The sequence below is a fragment of the Hippocampus comes genome, unplaced genomic scaffold (assembly GCF_001891065.2).
Source record: "Hippocampus comes isolate QL1 unplaced genomic scaffold, H_comes_QL1_v1.1 scaffold21, whole genome shotgun sequence".
NCBI lineage: Eukaryota > Metazoa > Chordata > Actinopteri > Syngnathiformes > Syngnathidae > Hippocampus > Hippocampus comes.
In genome coordinates this window covers 764,847-791,032 of record NW_017805745.1, presented here as the reverse complement: position 1 = coordinate 791,032, position 26,186 = coordinate 764,847, and the positions used below count along the sequence as shown (strand labels likewise).

Sequence of the window (26,186 nt, the reverse complement as noted above, 5' to 3'; positions counted from 1 at the left end):
GTGGGGGGTGTGGGGGGGGGGGGTGGGGGGGGGGTTTGCCAAACGAATAGCATTCCTTCCATCTTGGGAGGTAAATCAAGATCACGCCATACGCCATCTTTTTGCGTCTCATTTCTAATGTCGCCAGGAAAATAGAGAATGGAACTATCGAGCTATTCATTCGAACTTTTGTCGGGGGGGTGGGGGGGGAAACATTCAAGTCACGGGGGTGTGTTAAAATGGATTTACTTGACAAGAACGTTGTGACATTTCATTTGTTTTCTCTTGATAACCGAAAAACACCTGTAATCAGATATCCTCAAATTACAATCTTCAAAATGATCATCCAGTTCATCTCATGCCGCATGCGCTTGGTGATGTTTTCTTTCCTCTCTCCAAAAGAAGGAATATGCACAGTCTGTCAAATGGTTTCCCTTTCCCGAGCCTTCCACTTTGGTCATGTACACACATGAGCAAAGTCGGAGATGGAAGACAGATACATGTGACGGAGTAAGAGCCCCCCCCCCCCCACACCTCACCCCACCCGTTGAGTAATGAAATTAAATGACAGCTCTTGAGCAAGGAGGGATGCTGTGAGAGGGAGCGAGAGTGAGAAAGAGAGCGAGGGGAAGCGAGGTAGGGGCGATTGTGTCCAGCCAGGAAATTGAAGCCACGGCAAGCAAATTGAGTTCAGGTCATTTTGGCGGGCAAGAGCCGACCAATCAATTTGGCCTGCTACTCAGTGCCTGTCAGCCTCACAGAAGGACACCTTGGCATCCAATAATAAGAGCACAGTAAACAACCCAAGTCCTGGCTCACTTACTCTAAGCTAACATCTCGCTAGCTTTAATTTCTCCTTAGGGGAAACACACCGAAGTAAGTCTAGTCTGCTATTTGAGCTATATTTGTGCTGATACCAGCTGTCAAGTTAAAAGGTTGGACCCATTTAACTGGGTCGTCTATCTACCGCGTGCATACTGAGAGACCGCGTTTGCGCTCGTGCGGCTGTGAATCTACTCCTCCTTGTTCTCACGTTTTTGAACCGGCGTTGCATCGGAACCGTAGCTCGTTCCATTCGTCGGCTAATTCACAAACAAATCTTGTCTCGTTCAGGAAGGTGGATTACAGTCCCCCGCGCTGTCAGATCAACAAAGAGAAAAACAAAATGAAACAACTTTCTTGTGTTTGAACGGTTAAAGTAGAATTAAGCAACAAAAAGTGCCTTGGGCATTTCGAACGCGCGCGGAATTTACTTTCCAAGTTACAAACCGTCCAGAGGAAGGTAAACAGAATAATGACCAGCAGGGGGAGACAGAACGGGAAGCTTGGCGGTTCGCTGTTAAGCTATCAACTTTACTTATCTACATTCACAATACTTTGATACGGATAACATGAATAACAGGAGCTTTGTTGTCCAGTTCCATTTTGCTAAAGCTATAAAAAAGGTAAAGAGCAAAATGCATCAGGGAGTTGACGGGGACATGTTTTTTTCATCAGTCATGTGTTTGTTTTGCATCGTAGCCTCTGCTAATCTGTGGACATTGACACAACATTCCTGTTAATGAACTAAATTACACAGCAGGAACACTGTGGCACGACAATGATGAGGCAACAGGCAAAAAAAAAAAAACCCCAAAACAAAACAAAACACAAAAACAGTGGAATTAGACAACCCCAAAGGCCTAATTATCTCTGTTGGCTCCCGATTAATCCATTAAGTTGTTCTGGCTCAACTGCAAGACCTGCGGCGCCATTTTCACATATCAATGTATTGCACCATCAAATAGAGATGCTACAGAGCTTTGTGATGGCTAGCGTGCTAGCCAGTTCTCTGTTTTCAAAATGTCTTCAGCTTTATTTTCAACGTATCCGTAAAGAATGGCAACTGCCTTCCGACGTCCGGAGCAATCTAGCTCCCATTCTACTCAGACACGACCGTTTTTGTTTTATTTTATTGTCGACGCGTGTACGTTGTTGCGCCTTCACTGGCTTACCTGGATTGACTGTCAGGGCTTACCATATGTAAAACTGCACTCATGGTATTGATGACTTTCAAAGCAGCCAATGATTGTTTATTGGATAAGCCGCTGGACTTGTGCGGGATGCTAAGAGGCGCTTCAGGGCCCACTCGGGTGATGAGATTGACGGCGCTACGGACTGAAGACATTAAGTTTGTTTACACACTGCCAGCGGAGTCGAGTTAGCGCGCGCGAGTGATTGTTTGAATATTGCTCTCATCTCTTGAAACTAATAATTATTGCCACACACACCCAAAGCCCCAAAGATAGTCTGCCATCCCCATTTACTTCACTTCAAAAATGTTAATGTTGTTCTGTCAAAGACGGTACCAAGGGATGGGGACAGTCAAAAAAAAAAAAAAAACATATAGAGGATATCGCTATTTTAAAATTGGGATGAAAGTGGCACTTTGTCTCGCTTGAATTTTTAGGCAGTTTCAAAGACTCCCAAGTGAGCACATGCAAATTTACACACGCACACGCGCACGCACGCACACACACACACACACACACACACACACACTGGTTTGGAGTCTGCGCTCTCAATTATATAGAAAGAGAAGATGTTGCTGCAAAAATGCTGAGTTGTAGTTCATGTTTTGTATCTCAAGGGATTGTTTTCTTCTGGGGTGCGTTCAAAATATGTAAAACAGTGCAAGTTTTGCCTCGAGGTATACTTGAATGGAAAACATTATTTCCAGTTATGTGTGATATAATATTATTATTTGTATTTTTTTTTTCCCGGTTCTTTCCATGACGTAAGGGGCACATGTTTGTGCCAGATGTGAATGAAGACATATTTAGGGAGGTGACGAGTGTGGCAAGTCTGCAGCTTTAGCCAAAGGACAACCCTTTTTTTTTAAGCATATTTACAAAAAGTAGCTTTTTTTTCATGCTATGGTAGCAAGAGTTTCTTTTTACTACTTTTAACTTGGGTTTCATTGCTCGAGCTTGCCTTGCCAGGATGTGTTGTGATTATCCCTCCACAGAGTACAATTACGCCTTAGAACTTGGGTGTGTAAAGTGACTCGGTCAGCTATTTCAGCTCCAATAGGGGAAAATTGTGTTAACTGAAGATATTGTCCCTGGGCGGGCCCACACCTAGGACACAGTACCATTCTGTGACGAATTAAATGTAATGTCTCGCTCGCATCAGCAAGACTCATCTTTACAGCTGTCAGTAAGAAAATACCAATCAGGTACATGACAAAAAATTGCCATCATTCACCTCCCTTACAATTGCAAAGGTTACAACTTACCGTAGTTTGCAATGATCCAACAACAGCCCAAAAAAACCCCCAAAAGAATTGAAGAAAGAATAAAATGCAACTAAAATATTCCACCTCATGTCACAAAAGTGAAGGCGGAGCCATTTGACTGACACAGAGGACAACAAGTGAATAATCTTGCACAAAATCTCTTCAGGAGCCCTCCCAGCACGACTGTTAACTTTTGACAGGTATTCTTGTGATCGTACATTTATCGCTCCGGTTATGTGAAACACAATGACATCACATTGACGAATTCAGGCACTGAGGAGTAACGACGTCGACGTTGCTCAATTTTGTCCTCATCATTTCTATGGTGGTGAATGATTTTTGATTAAACATGGTTGACTTTTGTGATTGTCAGACCCATCGGTTCTCCGAGTTGATTGGGAAGGGAAAGAATCCTCTCAACCCACCTCATGCCACACGACAGTCAGTTCGGGTCAGTCATGGCTGGTGAGGCACTGACAGTAAAACGGCACTTTGCAGTTTGCAAACTGTGAGCAAGTTCTAAAGGAGGCGTTTGCATCCATCAGGGATGGCCATTTGAATTTGTGATAACGAGAAGGACTGCAGCCCGACTTGTCATCTCTGCTGTTTTGTACTTTGCTAGTGGAAGATGCAAAAAACAAAACAAAACGTATTACTGAAAAAAATGTGATCGCTGATAATTTGAGGGATGCCAGCGGCCACATGAAAGCGTGGCTCAATTGGTCATTCCTGCAGAGGTACGGACCGCAGGATGGCTAACACAAGTATAAAGCATTCCATATTGGAGCCTTGCTCATTTTCGAGTAGGCCCATTTCACTTTCCACCGGCTCCGTGATATCGACCTTTCACAGTCATCACAGATCCTGCCGTGAGTGTGAAGTTGCAGCCTGGCAGCTGGCACGTATGCTCAGAGCACGGTGGCAAGTGCAAAGATCTGGTGGCAATGTCAACAACTTTCCGTGGCACTTGAAGCAGCGAGCACCACATTGATCCCATTAAAAGTAGCTAATTTGCAACAGCAGATGAAAAGACCTTCCCCTCTCAAGTGGCAAACCACTTCTATTCATCTAGAATAATCTGAAGTCACGACAAATCTTGAATTTCCCTGGTCAGTGTGGGCCACCGATGAGCGCGGTGGTTCATAGAAGATGCCAGAAGATGCCAGAAAAAAAAAATGGATTGCCTTTTATATTTTCAGGCCTTTACCACCCCCCTCTCCCGAAAACAAACAAATGTCAATTAAACTTGGTAGCAATCTGCTCGAGTATAACTAAATGGAATGATGAAAAAATGGTCATAGCGGTTGAAGAAGTTCATAACACAACTCCATCTGAATGCCAAAAAAAATCAAATCTAATTCAACAGATGCACATTATTTATTCATAACTAAGGTTGTCTTCTTTCATCTTCGGCAGCTGCCTGAGGCCCAGCCTTTCCTTTCTCAAGAACACTTTGAAACAGTATTTTATGCCTTCGTCACATTTCGGCTGAATTACTGTCATGCACTTGACTTTGTAGTCAGCCAATCCTCCATGAAGCGTCTCCAGTTGGTCCAGAATGCTGCTGCTCCCCTCTTGACTGGTACTCGTAAGAGGGAGCCCATAACTCTTACTCTGGCATGCCTTTACTGGCTCCCTGGCCTTTTCACTATTTGGTGAGAAAAATCTGGTCGTTATACCGAAGTTTACGTTATAAAGGTGTTCGTTGTAAGCAAAATCGGCAAATGGAAAATGAATGACGTGAAATCGGGTCTTTGAAATGTGAAAGTTACAGCGGTGAAAACGTAACCAGGGTACGTTAAAAAGAGGTTCAACCGTCACACCACCTCCCCATTGAAGGCTCATCATGTGACAGGCACAAACTTGAAATGTGAAAGTTACAGCGGTGAAAACGTAACCGGGGTACGTTAAAAAGATCATGTGACAGGCACAAATACACTCTGCTGCCAAATGAAGTTAAACTATCTTGACGTTGCAATTGCATCTCATAGTTTGTCAAGTGATTGCGCACTATGCACTGTACCGCCAAGGGTAACAAACGCATCGTGTGGACATGAATGCAGAAATATGCCAAGCCCCTTTTCAGTGCTTTTGTTCGTTGGCACCTCCGCACTATCGTCAACAGTCGCTTGACTGGCAAATTCTCTTCTCAACGTGAAAGAGTCACACGGAGAAGAACTGCTGTCTGCGGCGCTTTGCGGCTGTCTATGCCAGCGGAGGGTAGTGCCAATGAATGAATCAGACGAGGTTAACGTGTAGCTGACGCTCTGTGGCACTTCAACAGATTTTCACAGCCCCGCTTCAGGCGCGCAGAGCGGGTTGCACTACTCCAATCTCGCAGTTCTCACTAACCTGAAGTCAGCTTTATTTAACGACAGACCAAATTTAGAGTGAAGGTGGGGAGCTAGCAGTAGTGAGATGTTCACTTCGCCAGAAAAAGGAAATGTGACTTCTCGGTGAAGGGAAAGCACAGTCGATGGGGAACTCTAGCTGTGGATGGTATAAAACAAAACAAAACAAAACAAACGGGAATAAGCATTTTACGGAATCAGAAATGCTTCGATGCAGTCAAATGATGACACCACAACACGGTCCAGTTTCCGTTTCATCGCCCTAGATTTTATATCTATCTATCTGTACAGATAGATAGATAGATAGATAGATAGATAGATAGATAGATAGATAGAAAATTAAACAAAACTCTGAACTAAAGACATGTCTGAAGTTTATCAGCTGGTTTGGTACACGGTGAGGGAAGAGTGTTGAACTTCTTTGCCTGTTCCTGGGTTACGTCATCATATTGCCATGGAGGAGCGGGAGCCCAAATGGCTCGCCTCCTCTCATCTCCGCTCCCCTGCAAGCCAGCACACTTCCTGCCCAAAGACAATGCTCTCACTTTCACAGCTTTCTTTCAACCCATCCTAACCATGTCTTTCGTAGTCCAGACATTTCATGCAAGCTTCGCTGACGACATCGCTGATATTTGCTTTTAGCAAAGTCAGGCAAAATGAATGAATGAATGCATCCTTCAGGCAGTAGGCAATGCTTTTATAAATGCTGCTTTTATAAATGCTTTGGACTGGAGTCACCAGATGACAAGAAAAAAAAAAAAAACATCATGACGATAATCCGCTAATGAATAACATTTATTTTTGAGGCAGTGTCTTCTGCACTGTTAAAAGGGGGAGAAAAATGAAGTTTCAAGATGTTTCATGAATCAGTTGTTGTATTTTTTGGACTCCTCTGGTTGGTTTATTTAATGGAAAGTCAGTGCGCTTTCAGCTCTATGTTGAACAGAGAGTGCCATCTAGAGGAGTTCAAAAAACAAGCTGGTTCATGAAGCATCTTGAAGTTTAATTTTATCATCACTGCTTTTTACACTTGAAACTGCACCCAACCTTTATCCATTTTCAGGTTGCAAGGAGTTTGGGCCCATCCGACTTGGCTTTTGGACTTAAGAGGCTCGGTGGACCTTTGTATTGAAGGAGAAACAAAAACAACATTCCATAATTACACATCCAGCTTAGGGACATTTGGGTTTTCCAATAAATCTCCACCAACTGTGTGGAAGGGAAGGCGCATGAGGGCAAATGTTTCACAAAAAGGCTGCAGCTGCCCAGGGAAGGAAATACATTGTTGATCCAAGAAAAGACTCGAATTTGCCATAGCTTGGGACAAGAAATTATACATGGGTCAATAATTCACCGCATCTCATTCCCGTGCTGTCGTTTTATCACTCGCATTACTCTTTTGGGCTGTACTCATCACCCTCATTTTCCAACTTTGGCAGATGACTCAGATAAGCAGGCCCAGCTCAGTAAAATTGAGAATGAATTTTGGACGAGCACTCATGTTGGCAGAAAGACTTCTTGAGGCAAGCTCATCAAATGAGGATGTGTGCAAAGGTAAAGCGTACTCATCTGAATGTTTGTAGCGGTTTTTTTTCCTCTTAATGGAAAAACAAAATGCACAAATGGCTCAATTATGATTATTTTTATTTTAAACAAGCTGTATTGAGACGGGCAAAGTACACAAATACACTCACAGGGAAATATTTTTCAAAACTTAAGGGCGATGACTTCACTTTGAAACGTATGAAGGCTGCAAAGTTTGCCACAGGAAAGGCAGTCAGAGTAGAATGAGTCAATGTTTGAGTCAAAATCCAAAACAGGCAAGACTGATTCAACTGTCACTTTGAATGAACGTTTCTTCTAAACAAATAAGGCAAGAGCAAGATGACCATTTTTCAACGTTTCATCGTTTTTGGTTTGTTTGAGCCCAAGGCAATAGACACGTAGTTCCAAAGGTGGCCAGCAGATGGCAGAGCACCTTTGGTCTTCGGGGAAATGGGGAAAGAAAAGGAGGGATGGAAAGAGGTCTTTTTGTGTGCGTTCTACTCTCCCGGGTGACTGATCTCCCTTAGTGGTGTGATTGTGAGAACACACTCGTGGGATGTGTTCTCTCACTGCAGGCGTCAGACTGCTGCGAGATCAGATTATTTGTGGGGGTGAGGAGGTTGCAGTCTTCTGGGTGTGCAATTGTGCGCGTCTGTGCATTTACATTCTGCTCAGTGTGTGTGCTTCTCAACTGAGGATCGCACCGTTCTCCTGAAACACAATACCGCACAGAAGTTGTTGTTGTTGGGTTTTTTTATTTTTTTATTTAAACACTGCACTCCATGTGGTCAAATTCAGGAGCAAAAACTTGTTGTTGTTGTTGTTGTTTTTTTTTTTTTTTAATTTAAACACTGCTCTCCATGTGGTCAAACTCAGGAGCAAAAAGAGTGCACAGAAACATCACGACTTGTTTACTGTCACATCACGCGGCCCTTTAGTTTGATCGTAGTGAGAAAACGTTTTCCTGAACAGGTCCGTTTTGAAAGAACGGAAGGCTGAAAGAAAAAAAAAACCTGTGATGCATTGCATTTTCAGTCTGCTTTAAACACAGGCTGCGCCTTTGAAAGTCAATACTCCATTTCAGTTTAAAGGGCTACTTGTTAGTTCTTGAATTTAATATGAAAAGCCGAGCTCCGAATCAATGGACCCCACGCAGTATAAATTCATTTGCAACACAACCAACTACATTTATAGGCCTATCTTAGATTTAGAGCTGCGATGGTTTAGTAGCAGGCTAAGATGCCTTATACTGTTGGAGGATTTTTGTTGACTTGGATGACGGATGCGAAACTGGCCTTTGATTTTACCTGTTAAATTTTCTACAGTTTGCGTTGCAAACAACATGCAAGGACAAATGCAAGTCCTCATCATTTGCAAGCTTTTGACAGAGTGTTTGTGTCGAGTGTGTTTGGACAGGGAGATGATTTTATTCAACAACAAAACAAAAAAAAAAAACAAACACAAGCAGATAATAAGAGTTAGCCGGCGTGATAAGCCATAATATCTTGTAAACTGGCAGCAGGGACAGTTAAAGCTGGTCTTATGCTAATATTATTACAAGCCACTCCCGGCAAGCCGGAACGCAGAAATGCCTCCAAACGCGCATTCGGCCACGTCCCGCAGATGGAAGTCTCAAGTCGTAACGTTCAAGTCTGAAGCCGTTCCCAAGTCAGTTTGACTTGGGCGAGTCCAGTCCCGTCCTGTGATGAGTCAGGTCACAGGCTAAGCAGCAGTTTGTGCTCTTCATCAAGATTCTGTCTTAGTCAAGGTGGTCAAATAAAGACAGTCACCAATGTATCTTATGTGCTCGGTGAATTATATTCGAGAGTAATTCAACATTTGATGAACATTCATTTTAAACAGTGTTATTCTCCTGGACAACAAATGTAGAATGAAATAAAATAACACTGTGAACTACTGAGAAATGGACCAAATAGGAATAATAAAAAAACGCTTATAATGTAAACATAAAAATGTACCTCAGACGTTAGCGTCATTGCTACTTTCAAATGTGACACGATAACACAGGCTGCGCCTTTGAAAGTCAATACTCCATTTCAGTTTAAAGGGCTACTTGTTAGTTCTTGAATTTAATATGAAAAGCCGAGCTCCGAATCAATGGACCCCACGCAGTATAAATTCATTTGCAACACAACCAACTACATTTATAGGCCTATCTTAGATTTAGAGCTGCGATGGTTTAGTAGCAGGCTAAGATGCCTTATACTGTTGGAGGATTTTTGTTGACTTGGATGACGGATGCGAAACTGGCCTTTGATTTTACCTGTTAAATTTTCTACAGTTTGCGTTGCAAACAACATGCAAGGACAAATGCAAGTCCTCATCATTTGCAAGCTTTTGACAGAGTGTTTGTGTCGAGTGTGTTTGGACAGGGAGATGATTTTATTCAACAACAAAACAAAAAAAAAAAAACAAACACAAGCAGATAATAAGAGTTAGCCGGCGTGATAAGCCATAATATCTTGTAAACTGGCAGCAGGGACAGTTAAAGCTGGTCTTATGCTAATATTATTACAAGCCACTCCCGGCAAGCCGGAACGCAGAAATGCCTCCAAACGCGCATTCGGCCACGTCCCGCAGATGGAAGTCTCAAGTCGTAACGTTCAAGTCTGAAGCCGTTCCCAAGTCAGTTTGACTTGGGCGAGTCCAGTCCCGTCCTGTGATGAGTCAGGTCACAGGCTAAGCAGCAGTTTGTGCTCTTCATCAAGATTCTGTCTTAGTCAAGGTGGTCAAATAAAGACAGTCACCAATGTATCTTATGTGCTCGGTGAATTATATTCGAGAGTAATTCAACATTTGATGAACATTCATTTTAAACAGTGTTATTCTCCTGGACAACAAATGTAGAATGAAATAAAATAACACTGTGAACTACTGAGAAATGAACCAAATAGGAACAATAAAAAACGTCTCCCTGTGCCAATGAAAGGTTAGCTGGAGGCTCGCGTCTGGACTTAGGAAAAAGCCTGAGGAAAATGTCATTAGAGCTGGAGAGGGGGAGGGGGTGAGGGGGGAGACAATCGAAATTAGTCATTGAAATTCAATCAGGTCGGCTTTGAAGATCGAGTGCGTGGGTGCGCGTGGGCGGCCGCAAACCAATAATCGCAGAGTTTACAAGTCATGTCTGTAGAACAAATTGCTTTTCTCCATACGAGTGTCAAATGTTTTGTTCGGTCCGCTTTGCCTTGGTAAAAATCAAATCAAAGTGACGACACTCAACCATTTCGGCAGCAAACCTCGTGATAAAACTTGGCCACGAATACCACAAAGAGATCGTCTTTATATTAAATGTATGACATATCACGAAAGAGATCATCACACGGTTTCAACTCTTCACCTCTTTGTATTTTTTTTCCTCATGATGTGTAATTTGCTTGCTGTTATGGGTTGTCATTGTGCAGTGAAACGTGACCGTTGAGCGTACGGTGAGGCCCCGCACGACACTTCACAGCAAGTCTGAGGCGAAAACGCTCTCGAAATCGCAACTTAAGTCCTTACTCTAATGAGTCTAAATGAGTCGATGGCCAAATCCGAGGCGGTGTCTCACAAACTTCAGCGTTGTGAAGTAGCGTGCACTCGTTTCGATTAATTTTATGATTTAAAAAAAAAAAAAAAGGCGCGACGCAGAGCATTAACATGCTAGGCTCTGTTCTGTGCTCTTGGTTCTAGTCGCAGCGACGCGTCACGTTTCACCTGCCGGACGGCTCCCAGGAGAGCTGCAGTGACAGCGGTCTGGGGGAGCACGAGCCCGTAGGCAGTGGCGCCCTCCTCACACAACCTCTCCCTCTGGTGCAGGCGCAAGACGACCTCTACGAGCAGGCCTCCCCCGACAAGAGAACCGAAGCAGACGGCAACTCCGATCCCAACTCCGGTACAGAATCATGACACTGTTAACAACCCTCCATTTCAAATTTCATTTCCTTTTCAATTTCCCCGTCAGGGGTGGCACGGTGGTTAATGATTTGCACGTCTGCCTTACGGTGCAGAGGTGCGGGGTTTGAGTTGTGTGGAGTTGGCATGTTCTTCCCGTGCCTGGGTGGGTTTTCTGCGGGTACTCTGCTTTCCTCCGGAATCGAACCCTGCATCTCGGCACTGTGTGTGTGTGTGTGTGTGTGTGTGTGTGTGTGTGTGTGTGTGTGTGTGTGTGTGTGTGTGTGCGTGTGTGTGTGTTATACTGTAGTTGTAACGGGTACGAGATGCACTTCTTGTTAATGAGAGGATTGAAAAGATTTGGCAAGCAAGGTACAATGGTCCACGCACTGAGTAGTTTCCACCCACCTCCATTTCCATCCCCTCGCCCCCGCTTTAGTGTACCCATAAATACATCCATCCATTATTCACATCCATCACGACAGAAATACGGTATTTGAATCTGAAGGAAACAATCTCTCTCATTGCAAGATGCTCCCCCCCCCCCTCTCTCCTCCACTCACACAGACCCCCCTTTCCACATTCTTGTTTCTGTTATGAGACACCTTTTTGGTTTAATTGAACAACCGCATGTTCTTGGAGCAATTTTAAATATATAATGAGGTCATTTGCATGAGACTGCAGATTGGGTGACCTTTACTTTTGCCAATAATGAGTGTAAAACCTGTGGCTGTCTGTCATCAACGATGATGTGGCACGAACACCTCCCTGTGCCAATGAAAGGTTAGCTGGAGGCTCGCGTCTGGACTTAGGAAAAAGCCTGAGGAAAATGTCATTAGAGCTGGAGAGGGGGAGGGGGTGAGGGGGGAGACAATCGAAATTAGTCATTGAAATTCAATCAGGTCGGCTTTGAAGATCGAGTGCGTGGGTGCGCGTGGGCGGCCGCAAACCAATAATCGCAGAGTTTACAAGTCATGTCTGTAGAACAAATTGCTTTTCTCCATACGAGTGTCAAATGTTTTGTTCGGTCCGCTTTGCCTTGGTAAAAATCAAATCAAAGTGACGACACTCAACCATTTCGGCAGCAAACCTCGTGATAAAACTTGGCCACGAATACCACAAAGAGATCGTCTTTATATTAAATGTATGACATATCACGAAAGAGATCATCACACGGTTTCAACTCTTCACCTCTTTGTATTTTTTTCCCTCATGATGTGTAATTTGCTTGCTGTGATGGGTTGCCATTGTGCAGTGAAACGTGACCGTTTAGCATACGGTGAGGCCCCGCACGACACTTCACAGCAAGTGTGAGGCGAAAACGCTCTCGAAATCGCAACTTAAGTCCTTACTCTAATGAGTCTAAATGAGTCGATGGCCAAATCCGAGGCGGTGTCTCACAAACTTCAGCGTTGTGAAGTAGCGTGCACTCGTTTCGATTAATTTTATGATTTAAAAAAAAAAAGGCGCGACGCAGAGCATTAACATGCTAGGCTCTGTTCTGTGCTCTTGGTTCTAGTCGCAGCGACGCGTCACGTTTCACCTGCCGGACGGCTCCCAGGAGAGCTGCAGTGACAGCGGTCTGGGGGAGCACGAGCCCGTAGGCAGAGGCGCCCTCCTCACACAACCTCTCCCTCTGGTGCAGGCGCAAGACGACCTCTACGAGCAGGCCTCCCCCGACAAGAGAACCGAAGCAGACGGCAACTCCGATCCCAACTCCGGTGAGTTTGGTCATTTTGTTTTTTCATCTTTCAAAAAAAGTCAATCATGAAACACCTCAGATAAGAGCGCTTCACGCGGCGGTGAAAGAATGACGTCGTTAAGAAAAACAAGTGATCAAATATCATTTCATTTGGAGTCATCCAGCTGCTCAAGTGAGTTTCTCGTGTATACATGAGCAGGTCATTCATTTCTCGGTTAATCATCCAGACATGTTGGCGCTTCCCAAGAGCAAACCTGGGCCTCCCGAAGGCTCTTCACCTATTTGTGAAACTCATTGGATTTATTTAGAGATGATTTCCCAGTTGGAAGTCTTGCTGCTCTCAAGATGTTAACGTGCCACTATTTCTGGTTGGGGATGTACATCGCCGACCCACTTTTCTCATTTTATCATGAAGTGGCAAGCGCACCGCCCCGAGGTCGGCGCCAGGTTGGGTTTCGAGGGCGGACCAGCCGGCGCCACATAAATACGGGTAGCAAGAGAAAAACGCCGGGTGATCTCTGTGACAGAATCGCAGCCGATCTTTTCGCAGCTGACAGATGAACGAAAGCGAGCGCCGCGTTGGCCTAATTGACTCAGAGTGTTTTTGAAGAGTATCTGATGATTTCAAACGTGGGATCCGTCCATGGTTTCCATCGCTCGTGGTTTTTTGATGAGCGGGATAAATAGAATGTACAGAGGTTCATAATGAGTTCAGTTGTTCTGCTCGCGAGCGTGCCGCGTCTCTCTGTGAGGTGGAGACATTTTGACTCGTTGTCGTGTCCAAAGTTTGACGTGTGCGGCCGCTCCTCCTCCATGCAATAGATAGAACCATAGCGCGCCCCGAGTTGGTTTATGTTTCATCTGACCCACGCGGTTCGGTCTCTATGCACGCACCATTTAGGCGTTTGCACATTCAACCTGTAAAAAAAAAAAATAACGACGATCGGGATAATGTTTCCACTTTTGTGTAGGTGGCTTTTCCTCATAAGAGCTGACATTTTATGTCAGTAAATTGCAAAATATGGTGCTGGTTGCTCTTATATTTTCACAGGTTGAAGTGGACATAAGTAGAGCTGCGCATAACAGTTTTGGTGACGATTGATCACCATTGTCGGACACTAGGTGACAACAGAACGTGACAAAGCAACAATATTTGTTGACATCATTTTTGCATAATGACATTTTATATCAGCGCCAATGTTCAACCCTTCATGCAGAATACACGCATCTCACATTTTCAAAACTGACCTCTCAGTCAGGCACCGAATGAATAGAAACTCTTGTTGACTCCCTCCCACTACAAGGACATCAACAGCATCTTAAGAACAAGAAGGACACAGACGGAACTGAGCCAAGAAACTCAATAGATCACTTGGTTAATGATTCCGAGCTGGTTGAATACAAGTGCAGGTAAAAAGCTGAGTAAATGACACAATGGCCTAACACTGTGACGCTTTCAAGCTAATTGATGTCTTTGTTAACAGAATCAAGGCAGTTAGCGTTTTGTTTTTTTGTTTTTTTTTTTAAACGCCAGACATAAACAAGAAATGTCAGTCCTCCTGGAATCCCACATGACAAAGATATATCCTGCAGTGTCATAATATCGACGTGGATATATAAACAAATCCTACCAATAAAACCCCCTAAAAAAACCACAACAGACATGAATTTATTACACCAAACGTTAATCAGACAGACCTTTGCCAAGAAAATGTGCGCATGCTTGATGATCAATAAAACAGCTTAAAGCATTTTTACTCCGTCCATCGCCGCATCCGAAAAGTCATTCGGAGTTTAATGATGCCGGGATGCGAGCCAAACAAATGAGTGAATGTGGAATTTTACAGGGTTAAATGGCCACCGGATGGCAAATCGCTATTGGCGAGACACCACCAATGTTTCCACCTGGCAATCATAAACTTACTTTTCAATCAAGTCGCCACAAATTGAGTCTTGGGATGACAGAGTAAGAAAGTAGACTTTTATCCAAGTTTTTCTTGTACATTTTAAAAGTGTAACGCCGACGTGAATAGACCCGGACATTTACACTGTCACCTCCGTGTTTTTTTGTAAGAAAATGTAACAGATAGAGGAAACACTTTTTTTTTCTCAAATGCATACATAACATGGACAACATGCGGAGGCAAAATAAACCAAATAAAGAAAAAAAAACATCTTATCCCAGCCCGTAATCCAATACAGGATTCACGGTATTTCAGCAAATAAAAATTCATGGTGTTTTATGTTCTGAGGAAAACACTGCATCCATTCATCTATAATTAATCATACAGTATTTACAGTGAATCCAGAGATGAGTCAGCAGGCTGCATCTCGATCTCCACTTTAGTTAAGACGCAACAGGGGAGGAGGATGCGCCGTGCCACTTTCTTGCACGCACAGGCTACTTTTAAAGCGGAATGTCTGCACTCATGTCTCGTCTTGTAATTAAGTTTGAACATAAATAACACCCATGCGCACACCACGGTATGAAAATACGTCCGTTCATCCATCCATCCGCTCCTCACGAGAGTGGCGGGCGTGCTATCCTAGCCGTCTTCGGGCAGTAGGCGGGGGACACCCTGAACCGGTTGCCAGCCAATCGCAGGGCACACGGAGACAAACATTTACACTCACAGTCACAGCTAGGGACAATGTCGAATGTTCCATGAACCTGCCACGCGTGTTTTTGGAATGTGGGAGGAAACCCGAATACCTGGAGAAAACCCACATGGGAAGGCTGGAGCCGGAATTGAACCCTGCACCTCTGCACTGTGAGGCGGACGTGCTAACCAGTCGACGACCGCGCCGCCCTATGAAAATACAGATTACTGATATCGTCGAACTCTTGGCAGGAGGCCTCAGCAGTCGCTGTTATCGTCAAAAGTCGGTGGCGATCCTGAGATGTTGATTGTGTGTGTGTGTGTGTGTGTGTGTGTGTGTGTGTGTGTGTGTGTGTGTGTGTGTGTGTGTGCGTGTCCTAAATACCAAAGACTTGCCAGACTCACGACATAAAAGACTTTAAAGAAAGACTACATTGAGCATTTGTTATGATGGGAGAAGTAGTGAAGCGGAGCGGTGAGAGGGTAACTACTCACCTAGCCTGTATTGCTGCGCTCCCACTGATTATTACAATTTCCATATTGCAGTAAGCGGTGAAGTGAAACCACTTGAGGATGAGTGACGCTAACATTTCAAAATACTTGCATGAGATATGCGCAGAGACAACGAGGTGACCGAAACGGTGCAGTGGGAGAGTGGCTATAAGTGGTCAAGTTGGGTGGTCAAGTAGCATCTTGCTAGCCATGAGAAGCCGATAATGCGCTTGTTTGAAAAGGGTGTTTGTTGAAAAAAAAAACATGCAACCACAATGGCCACTCGTGACATGAACGGTTCAGACCCATCACGACAAGTCATGTGGCATCAGATTTACGACAGTAGTTACCTGGAAAACATGCACGGAATGTCTCTCTCTGGGAGAAGAGATGTGATGGTCGACAGTGAACAGAAACTAAATTTGTGAAGCAGAAAAATCTGCATTTCATAATTCAGTTTTCGCAAAATACCACGAATCAGTTTATGAGAATCATTTGTTTTTCATCGCGCAAATGTTTGAAATGCAAGCTGGACACATTGCTTCTTTTTCTTTTTTTTTTTTTGCTCCTCTACTTGCTCACTTGTACCTCTCGTTCGGGTCCAAGGTTTCAAACTTGGAGCTGTTGAATGCTTTGATTTTTTTACTCAAGTCAGCTTGCACTCAACACTTTTCATGTGGCCAAATTTCTCTTTGCAATGCATGCGGCATACAAATGTTACTTGGGCGTCATTAACGGACCAAAAAGCTGCATTTTGTGATTGTACTCTTTGCAATTCACAAGATAGTTTAACGAGGCCATGTTTTTTTTTTTTTGGTTATTTGTTTGTTTTTTTTATGTAAATGCATTCCAAAAACATGATAGCAGACGCAAAGGCTGATCTTTTCAGCAGTTTTTTTTTTTTCTTGCGTATAGCTGGCCAGTGAGTCGGACATTTGAATTAAGTCGTGGCAATGGTAGTGAACAGACACAAAAGAGCTAGACCCTTGCTTATTCACAGTTTCGAATTCACACATTCCACTATTCCCAGATTGAAACTTGGCAAAAAAAAGAGTTTATTTATTTCATCCATCCATCCATTTTCTAATCTGCTGATCATCAGGGGGGTGGTGGGCGTGCTGGAGCCTATCCCAGCCGTCTTCGGCCAGTAGGCGGGGTCGACCCCAACTTGTCGCCAGCCAATCGCACGACACACAGAGACAAACAACCATTTGCCGCTCACAATCAAAATCACTCGAGGGACAATTTGGAGTGTCCCATCAACCTGTCAGAAATCGGACTACCCGGAGAAAACCCACACAGGCCGGAGCCAGAACCCAACCCTGCACCGCTGCACTGCGAGGCGGACGTGCTAACCAGTCGCCCACCATGTCGACCAGTTTATTTATTTATTTATTTGATACCTATTTTATTTAATCTTCATTGCAAAAATACTTTCTGTAGTGGGGATCCCGAACCGCTGGGGTGCAAACTTGTATTCTGCCCCAAACAATTTGGTACTGGACTGCAGCAAAAGTTTTTTCTCCCACCAACGGTCCAACACCGAGCGGTCGGTGTGGCGGGCCTTTTAACAGAAAAAGCTCATGATGACCAACAAGTGCGACGCTGGAGGACAAGCCCCTCCAATGCCACCAATAAAAGGACAAGTGAAAAAGAGAAACACTACTTGGAGCTGTCTCCATAATAGTTAAGGTATTTATTGTCCTTATTTTTTATTTTATTCTTTTCGAGACAACAAATGCATTAACATGCAACCAAAGTTCCATCCCAACGACCAAATCACAGACCTCTCAGCAGCCAAATTGGATTTGTGATTGACATTATGGGTGGCTAGAAGAGATTTGCAACACCCAAGCCTCTGTTGGCTCGCGACAGGAAATACGGCCTCAGGAACAGCGGCGTTCGTGACAACAGCTCAGCGGAACATCGTAAAACTGGGTGGTCATGTTGTCGTTTGACTGATTGTTATCAACCCCCCCCCCCAAAAAAAAAACAACATTGCTGTCCAACCAAAACTGCAAAATGAGCTTTCCTGTCATTGTCACTGTAAAATACAGTCCAATAAAATGTAGTATTTAATCCTAATTGTTGATTTACAAGTGAAATGTGAAAGGTGCAATGGAATTATTTGGAGAGTATGTGGTTAAAAAAAAAAAAAAAAAACTGAATAAAACCCCCCCCCCTCCCCACTCATACAGGGAAGCGGCTTGAAATCCACTTCAATGTTTCTTTTTAGAATGTTGTTTCAGTAAATGGGATCATACTGATTTTGGGATACTCGTTGAGACAAAAGTGTCGACACGTCTGAAATTCTGAACTCCTTCCCAGCAGCCATGTTGTTATTGTAGTTCACACGTCTTTTGACAATCGAGGATGAACAAAAACAGGCTGTCACTTTGGCAGCCATGCGACCCCATGCAGCAAAATTACTGTACGAGTGTAGGACTGATACTTTTTGGAGGATTCATATTTATAGTGAAAGACAATTCAAGAACAGCCGACCATTAAAAAAAAAAAAAAAAAAAAAAAAAAACAAACATTGGGGATTTTTGTTTTTGTTTTTGTTTTGTTTTTTTGCTTGTATAATTTTTCCATTTTTCCTATTTTGCCATCAGATTTTCCTTTCAGAAAAGAAAATGAATATAATTATTTTAATTTTGGAAGGTATCATTTTGGCAGAATCAATGTCCAAACTCCTTACGAACCGCGCCACGTGTACAGAGGATCAGAGCGGGACCGTGGCCAGAGTTCGCTCAGGCCCTCACCCGAGCCCGTGGAGGGGCGGCACGGATTCATATATCGGGAAGCGGGGTTCATCTCTCCTCGCTATTGGAAAAGCCGGCCTCTGTAAATATGTTGCCCTCGGATACAATGGGCTTTAAAGGATTTCTGTCTCCAAAGAGAAATTAGACAGGTGCTTGAGAAGTGAACTAAATGGAAATGCTTGCTGGAGCATGCAGGGGAAGCGGGGTGCTGCTGTCAAGCAGTAAACATCGTCTCAAACTCGCCTCAGTCATTATCGCCGGAGTCAGTGCCAACAGCTTGGGTGAGCAGACGGGGGCCTGATGAAGAGCATCCTCGAAGATGATTAGTCACAGTAAGGAGAAGAACGTTCCCAGGAATGTGGAATTACAGTCTTTGGTCCCTGCTAAAGTTGCAAAACATAACGATCAGCCAGTACTAAATCGTCATTTCATCAGTTGCAATGAACAATTTTAGACTTTAACTGTAGACTCTAAATTGAGGCGATAATAGATAGATAGATATTTTTGAGCAAACAATCACTGTGAATATAATCTGCATTTTCTAGTAAATTCTGAACAGATTGTCATTCGCTCTTCATCCACTGCAAATAGAATCAACAACAATAGTTTGTGTTGGGCAAAGAACCGAATTGCATTGTTTGCGCAAGATGATCACATTCTCGCGATGCTGATGTGTTTGGGATTGGACAAAAGTGGCCATCAGGAGAAAGCATCTTTTTTGCTTCACGGGTCATAGATCGGACTGTTATCCGTGTAGCAGTGGAAGGAAATAGCATGTTTTACCAGGATGGAACCCGGTGGCAGCAAATAACAGGAAAACAGCAGGGGCCCCAAAATAGAACCCTGTGGATCACCATACAATAAAATTGAGAAGTGCTGGTACTCCATACTGGTGCGTACCGGTGCACAGTCTCCTTAAATTTGTGGGGAGTGTTGTACTCAAGACCGCACAATTCAGAGCAGTTTTTCTCTTTATTTGCAATTTTCTTTAAAAACATTTGACAGCCAAAACAGTGATTGCATTGTGTTTTTTTTTTTTTTTTTTTTTTTTCAAAGCACGGCATGCATAGCGTTTCCAATCTAAACACTTTTCTTGGAAGTCGAGTTCGAGATAGCAAGGAGACCTTGAAATGTGGTCCCACTCGGACAAGTACAGTCTCGAGTGTTACAACACAAAACTTTGTGGTACCACAATTCATGCTAGATTAATGTTGAACATTTATTGTCGCGGCAAAGCAAGAAATCCAAAGGGTGTGCATGGGAAACAAGACTGTATCTTATCTGGGTAACCAAAGTTCCATTTACGCTGGGCTCCTTCCACTTGTCAAAGTTGTTTTTATTTGCAAAGAACTATATTGCTTCCTACATTATCCTTCACGCCGATGAATTTATCTCAGCGGCGCAGACGCTGCGGTACAAAATAATCCTCTGTTATTCGTTTGCAGACCATTTCAAAAGTGGTGATCAAGAAAAAGAGCAGAGAAGCTGAACCGCGTGCTTGCGTGCGTTCACTGATGCTAATCTGCGACTATTTCGGTTGCAGCACCCCACCCAGAATTTGTTGTAGGAACTGTGCTTCAAAATGAGTTCATTCAAAAGATGAATTTTGCGGATGGTTCATTCGTCCATCCGTTTTCCGAGCATCTTATCCTTTCGAGGGTCGCGGGGCGTACCGGAGCCGATCCCAGCCGTCTTCGGGCGGAAGGCGGGGGACACCCTCATCTGGTCACCAGCCAATCGCGGGGCACACAGAGACAAAAATCACACCTCGGGACAATTTGGAGTGCACAATTATCCTTGCAAATGTGGTTCATTTCTTTGAAAATAATATACTGGCAATAGCGTGGGACAACCGATGGGGCGTTTTGATTTTACAAAAGCTTGGGCCATGTCTTCAACACTAGCGTGTGCTCCTTATCGAGAGTCGCGCTCTGTTAGTGCACATCGAGGGAGGAGTTCACATGGGCACCACCAATAAGAGGCCAGCAAGATCAGATCGCATTGAAAATAGATGACAGGATGACAGCTGAATTCAAGGTGAGCCGACAGGGCATCGAGTAATCACTCAGTGAGTAGAATGCAGACTGATCCTGTAAGTGATAGAAGGGAAAAGGTCACTCGCAGAGCGGAGCACATTTGAGGGGAGAAAAGGTTGTAAAATGCTAAAAGCTTTTTCAGACAGTAGCAACGTGAATCTCCATGATGTCGTTGGGCACGCTTGCTTTGATATCGCGTAGGGTGGAGATTTGAAAACACGGGAAAAGGGACTTGGAATTTACATACGACAGCATATAGTCCTCAACATGTTTTTTTTTTTTTTTGCGGAGCAGTTTTGCAATTGGAGCATTGGAGTAGCGACTTTCCAACTTTGTGGAGCATTTTTGTTGCCTGCAGGTTGATACTAGGAAACTGAAGCAAGAATTTTATTAAACAACGCAAATATGACAATATAATGAATGAACCATTGGTTTTCTTTTTTTTTTCTTTTTTAGCTAACTGCTTCTGCGTAAATGGCACACGGCTTCCCTCGAACTCCCAAATACCTGCATAGATGACGTGGGCCGAGCAAAGAGTTTGAGTCTCAATTTTGCTATTCAGTGTGTATTAATGAGGTGCAAAATATTCTTTGTGACGCATCTTATTTCGAGCCTTGCGGTATTGTGACCCGTTGTTGATTATCCTGCGGCCGCCACCCGTCCCTGCTTTTTTTGGGGTCCACTACCATGACGCCCACATGACACTCGGTATAAGGAGAAATTTCAGATATGGAGAAGTTTGAAGAAAATGAGGTCTCGCGGCGGAGGTTTTTTCGCATGGAGCCCCAAGAGCGATTGCAGGATCGGTCATGGTGAAAGTGGAAGACGTTATCATTGAAGTGAAAGTGACAGCCATCAACATGTTGATAGTTCTTACGAGGCAGTGAGTCAGACGCAAAAGGCGAATAGTTCATAGAACGATGAAGATTGCGCACTGAGTAGAGCGCCTGTTGCCAAGGACACAAAATGCCTCATATGTGTGCTGCAGTGGGCCAGCCATAAGAAGAATTCTAATGCCCCGGTGGAGTTGGAATCGTCTCGCACTTTGGCACCTCAAGATAAGTAACGCAGCTGGCTTCTCTTGAGGCTTTAAGGCAGGGGTGTCAAACTCATTTCACATTGTGGGCCACATACGGACTCGGGAGATGTCAAGTGGGCCGAACCATTAATATTATACCATACTGTGCTATGAATCACCAAAATATCATCTCTTTCCTTTGTTTTGGTCTCAAGAAACATTGATTGGCGCTTTTATATCATTTGCTGCGTTGGGTCTATCTCAGTGAGAGACTGAGACTGCTGTTTTCTTCCCTGATCAAAACAGTGTGCCCCCCTAGTGGATAATCCACGAATTGCATTTTATTTAAAATATTCATTCTGTGTCTTTAATGCATTTTTTCCCACTTTTAAATGATCCCGCGGGCCGGATCGAACCTCCTTGGGGGCCGGTTCCGGCCCGCGGGCCGTATGTTTGACACCCCTGCTTTAAGGCAAACCTGTATTTTATTTATTTTTTTTTTACCAGCGGTCCATCAAGAACACCCACTCTGTCATTTGTGTCTATGCCTTTGACTGTAGGACGTGTGCAGTTTCTTCTCATTACAGGTAGACAAAAACCATGAACCGCTTTCAGACCTTTGGGCTGGAAAAATTTAATTTGCTGACATTTGACTATCTTTCGTTTTCCAATGCATTCCATTGGACGGGCAGTTGATGGACATTTTTCCGTCATCGTCGTCGCAGAAATGCCTGAAGCGGTGAAGTGGTAGATGAGCTGCAACAGTCTCCTCCGCGGGTCCCTCTATGTTCAATCCCATGAGTCAATTATTTTCTTTTGCCCTCATGTAAATTCTCCGGCCGCTATTTTCGCACATGCGCTAAGCATAAAAACCGACACATCTTGATTTTCCCGCCGTGGGAAATGTATTTTACCATGCGTGGGGAGTTGGCCATTCGGCGCACCTTACTGACTTTGGCGACTGAAAGTAGACTCGACTTTAGATGAGCTCAGAGCAGGTCTAAGTTGTGGCGCAGGTGGCCTAAGACGATTTTGATGAATTCGATCGAGGTGCAGCCAGACACATCATGTGCTCCGTTGGAATGTGTGGTGGATATCACGTCACTCCATCTCATTTATAGACATAACAGTGTACATTAAACCCTCAGGGTAATTCATTTGTGTTCACTCCCATAACGGTGCCAACACCCTTTTATCACTGTGCTCGTCTACGAAAATACCAAAAGAATGACGTGCACAGTTGCGCTCAGCGCTAGAATTGCAAAAATAGGGTCCTCTGTCTGTGCGTCACTTCTCGAACCACCTGCGATTTTGCTACTTGATACTTTGGTCTTGCGTGAGTTCCAAATTCAAACTTTGGCACATGACCTTGTTGAACAACAAAAAACAGAATCGTTTCTTTTTTATTGTTCTGATTGGTTTTTAGTGAAAAAAAATACACTTGTATAATATTTTGTAAAATGTATGGGAAGGGTTTGGACATTCACATTCATGTATGACTCGATGTGGCAGAGGTTTGAAATGAATAGACAAAGACGTACATTGTGTCCTGTTCAAATGTTCATTGAGTATTTCTTGCACATCCTTTTCTTTTCCCAATCTTTCTGCCATCATGGCAAGATATCGTTTGGAACAGTTTGCGCTTGACTCACTTCTTATACTATCTTGTTATCTTATGTGGTGATGGGATGGAAGGTCAGTGCTATACTGCACAACAACTGAATCCCCTTCAATAAAAAGACCTCCACCTTACAACAATAATAATAATGATAATGGTTAATAATAATCATCATACTTATACAGTATACACATGTGCCAAATGCGCTTTGTTGCCTTTTTGACATTCTTATTGAAGTGCTTGGTTTGGTGTGTACATGTGGTGGGGGTGGGACGGCTATTCGCTGTACCCCCTAATGTGTCCTTCTTGAACCCTAAAATCACGAGCTAATCCCTGAAAATGCCATCCGGATCTTGACAACTCACCGGTTGCCTCCCGGTGCGGAATTTGCCACCAGGTGAGAGAGATTGCCTTTAATCTTCTCCCATTACCACCTCCAATTTTGCATGCTAGACACTTATGAACCAGATCAAGTGTTTAAACACTCTAACGCCTGCTTCACAGGGGGCAATCCTCAAACGGCTGAATACAAACTTTTCTTTTACTTTCAAAAGTCAGCATTTTTTTTTTTCTTTTCATTAAAAAAAAAAAATCAGAACAGTAGATGATCCTCTGGACATGTTAGTGTAAAAGATAACTGTGCTTGATGGCATCTCAATCCTGGCACAAAAAAAAAAAAAAAAGAAAGAAAAAAATATGAAATAAACAAAGCATTACAAAGAATGCAGCCGAAAAAAAAATTCAGCTTTGATAATGATTAAAATAAATAATACGCAACATTAATAATGCATGTCTCCCAATTTTCTTATTCCTGTCATTATTTTTCACCATTATGAATGAAAAAAGGTTGTACCTTTTGAGGTTTCTATATGTTTCGATTCATTTGTCAAAGAAGATTTTGTTTTTCCACGGTCAGACTTTAATGTCTCGATTGCAAGCACCCTGATTCAAAGTTATCTGCGTGCCATCTTTCAGTGAGCTGCGGACAAGATTCCACCCAGTCTACAAATTCCTGTTGGAAAACTTGAAAACGGACATCATTGGCAGTAAACAGTCAGTGTTGGGCACTGCCATTCGGGCCGAATCAGAATGTGACTGAAATGAGCTTTAAATCAAAACATTTGTCAGCGTTTGAAATGGCACTAAAAAAAAAAATGGTGTGTTAAATTGATGACATTTGATTTCATGAAGGGGTTGCACGAAATATAATCATCTGGATCATGTTCTAAGTCGACTCCATGTCGACTTAACACACATATTTATTTCATGCAGCTGCTTGACAAAATCAAATTGAGTAAATTCAACAAAAACCTTTTTCAATGAGCAGTGGCCCCCCAAAAAAATCACGCAGTGTATAAAAAAAAAAAGTGTTGAATTGACCCAGTTTTATTTCATCAATGGGTTGCACAAAATAAAATCATCTGGATCCAGATAAAATTTTGAAACAGATTATTTGACAATCACTCACTGTTCGGCGGACCTCCGCCTCCAGCTCAAAATCAGCTGAGAAAGGCTTCAGCTCCCCCGCAATCCTAAAATGAGGAAAAGCCATTTTGGACCATCCAACCAGTGTCTATTTTACGATGAAGTCGGACGGTGTGCGGGTAAAGAGTTCAAAGACCCCTCAGCCCTGACATGGCATTGACATCCTGTATCCTATGAAGCGGCTTTAATACGGAACACGTTGGTATTGTGTGAACAGGTGATTGATGAGACAAGTTGCCAGCGCTTTGTGGCATTCTGATGTCTTCATGAAAGATCGGCGACGTGACATGTAAAGAGCCAAAAGCGACGGCTTCATCAAACGCGAGCGTCACAAGTTAGTTGGCCGCACTCGCCGCGAGTTGAACAAACTCCGTCTCAAATCCTCCGATATCAATGAGCGGATGTTCACAAGAAGTTCACGTTTGAAGCCCCCAATGCATATTCCGAGCCGCATCAAAAATCGGACCAATTTCCTTTAATATAGCAACAGCTTACAGGAAAAGGAGCTCTCACACAAATCCCAAGTGTCTCAATTAATATTTATATTTGTCCATCGCCTCAAACTCTGCCTTCCAGCGTTCATTAAATTATCATGAGTTTGGGCCGAGGCTTTTCTGTGCTTCATGTAGTGCCGTGCTGTTCTGTTGTAGCGCGTGCATGAGATGTCACACGGTTGCACCGCATTGCTCAAATCCTCAAATTAACACGTTGATTGTTTTTTGATGACGTGACATGAAACGACACACAAACACGAAGCAACGGCGGCAACAAATTGGGGGAAGGCCAGTCAAACGCTTGTTTGTCTCCCCGTTTATTTTGCATCAGCCAGCGATGCGGAAAGTTGCCTTCGGCGGCCCCGAACCCCGAACACCCTAAGCGTGACATTCTGCACAATTAGTGGCTGTCCTGCGAGGTCTCCGACAGCGCGACCAGGAGGCGCGCGCTACCTTGCGCTTGTCACGGTGTTGCTCAAACGCACGGCGGCTATGGTAATTAGCATTTCTAGCCAGAAGCTCCTCACTGACGTCTCAGCCCTCCCCGCGCTGACCCGGGGAGATTGGAAAGACGCCTGGCGGCTCCCGAGAGGCTGAGCCTGTCAGGTCTGTCGCTTCTCTCGTGACACGAGAGCGAGCGGAGGTGTTTCAAATGCCAAAAGCGACACCCTCTCCAGAGCCATCGTCTGGTGCCTGAATACGTCAGCGCGTTTTGTCCCGGCCTTCTCCGAGAGACCCCGGAAGCAAAGCCGAGGCTAATTGTTCGCGATGAATTACCCCATCGCGAAGGAACCGATCCCACGAGATTAAGTGACATGGTTTCCACGTTAAATTGAGTCCCGCGTTACCTGGAAATGTACTTTTGCCGCGCGGGTTGTCACAGCAGTGGAGAGCTTTTCTAACGCGGCGCTAATTTGAATTGATTTTCAAAAA

At 43.8% G+C, this 26,186-nt stretch overlaps 1 protein-coding gene across 1 annotated transcript in view; it reads left to right on the top strand.

Moving 5' to 3' along the window:
• Positions 1-26,186, top strand: part of pcdh9 (protocadherin 9) — a 150,959-nt gene that overhangs the window by 102,760 nt on the left and 22,013 nt on the right. The window contains exon 4 of the mRNA XM_019884612.1: positions 10,843-11,044. Within this exon, the coding sequence (XP_019740171.1) occupies positions 10,843-11,044 (202 nt within the window). The remainder of the gene's footprint in view (positions 1-10,842; positions 11,045-26,186) is intronic.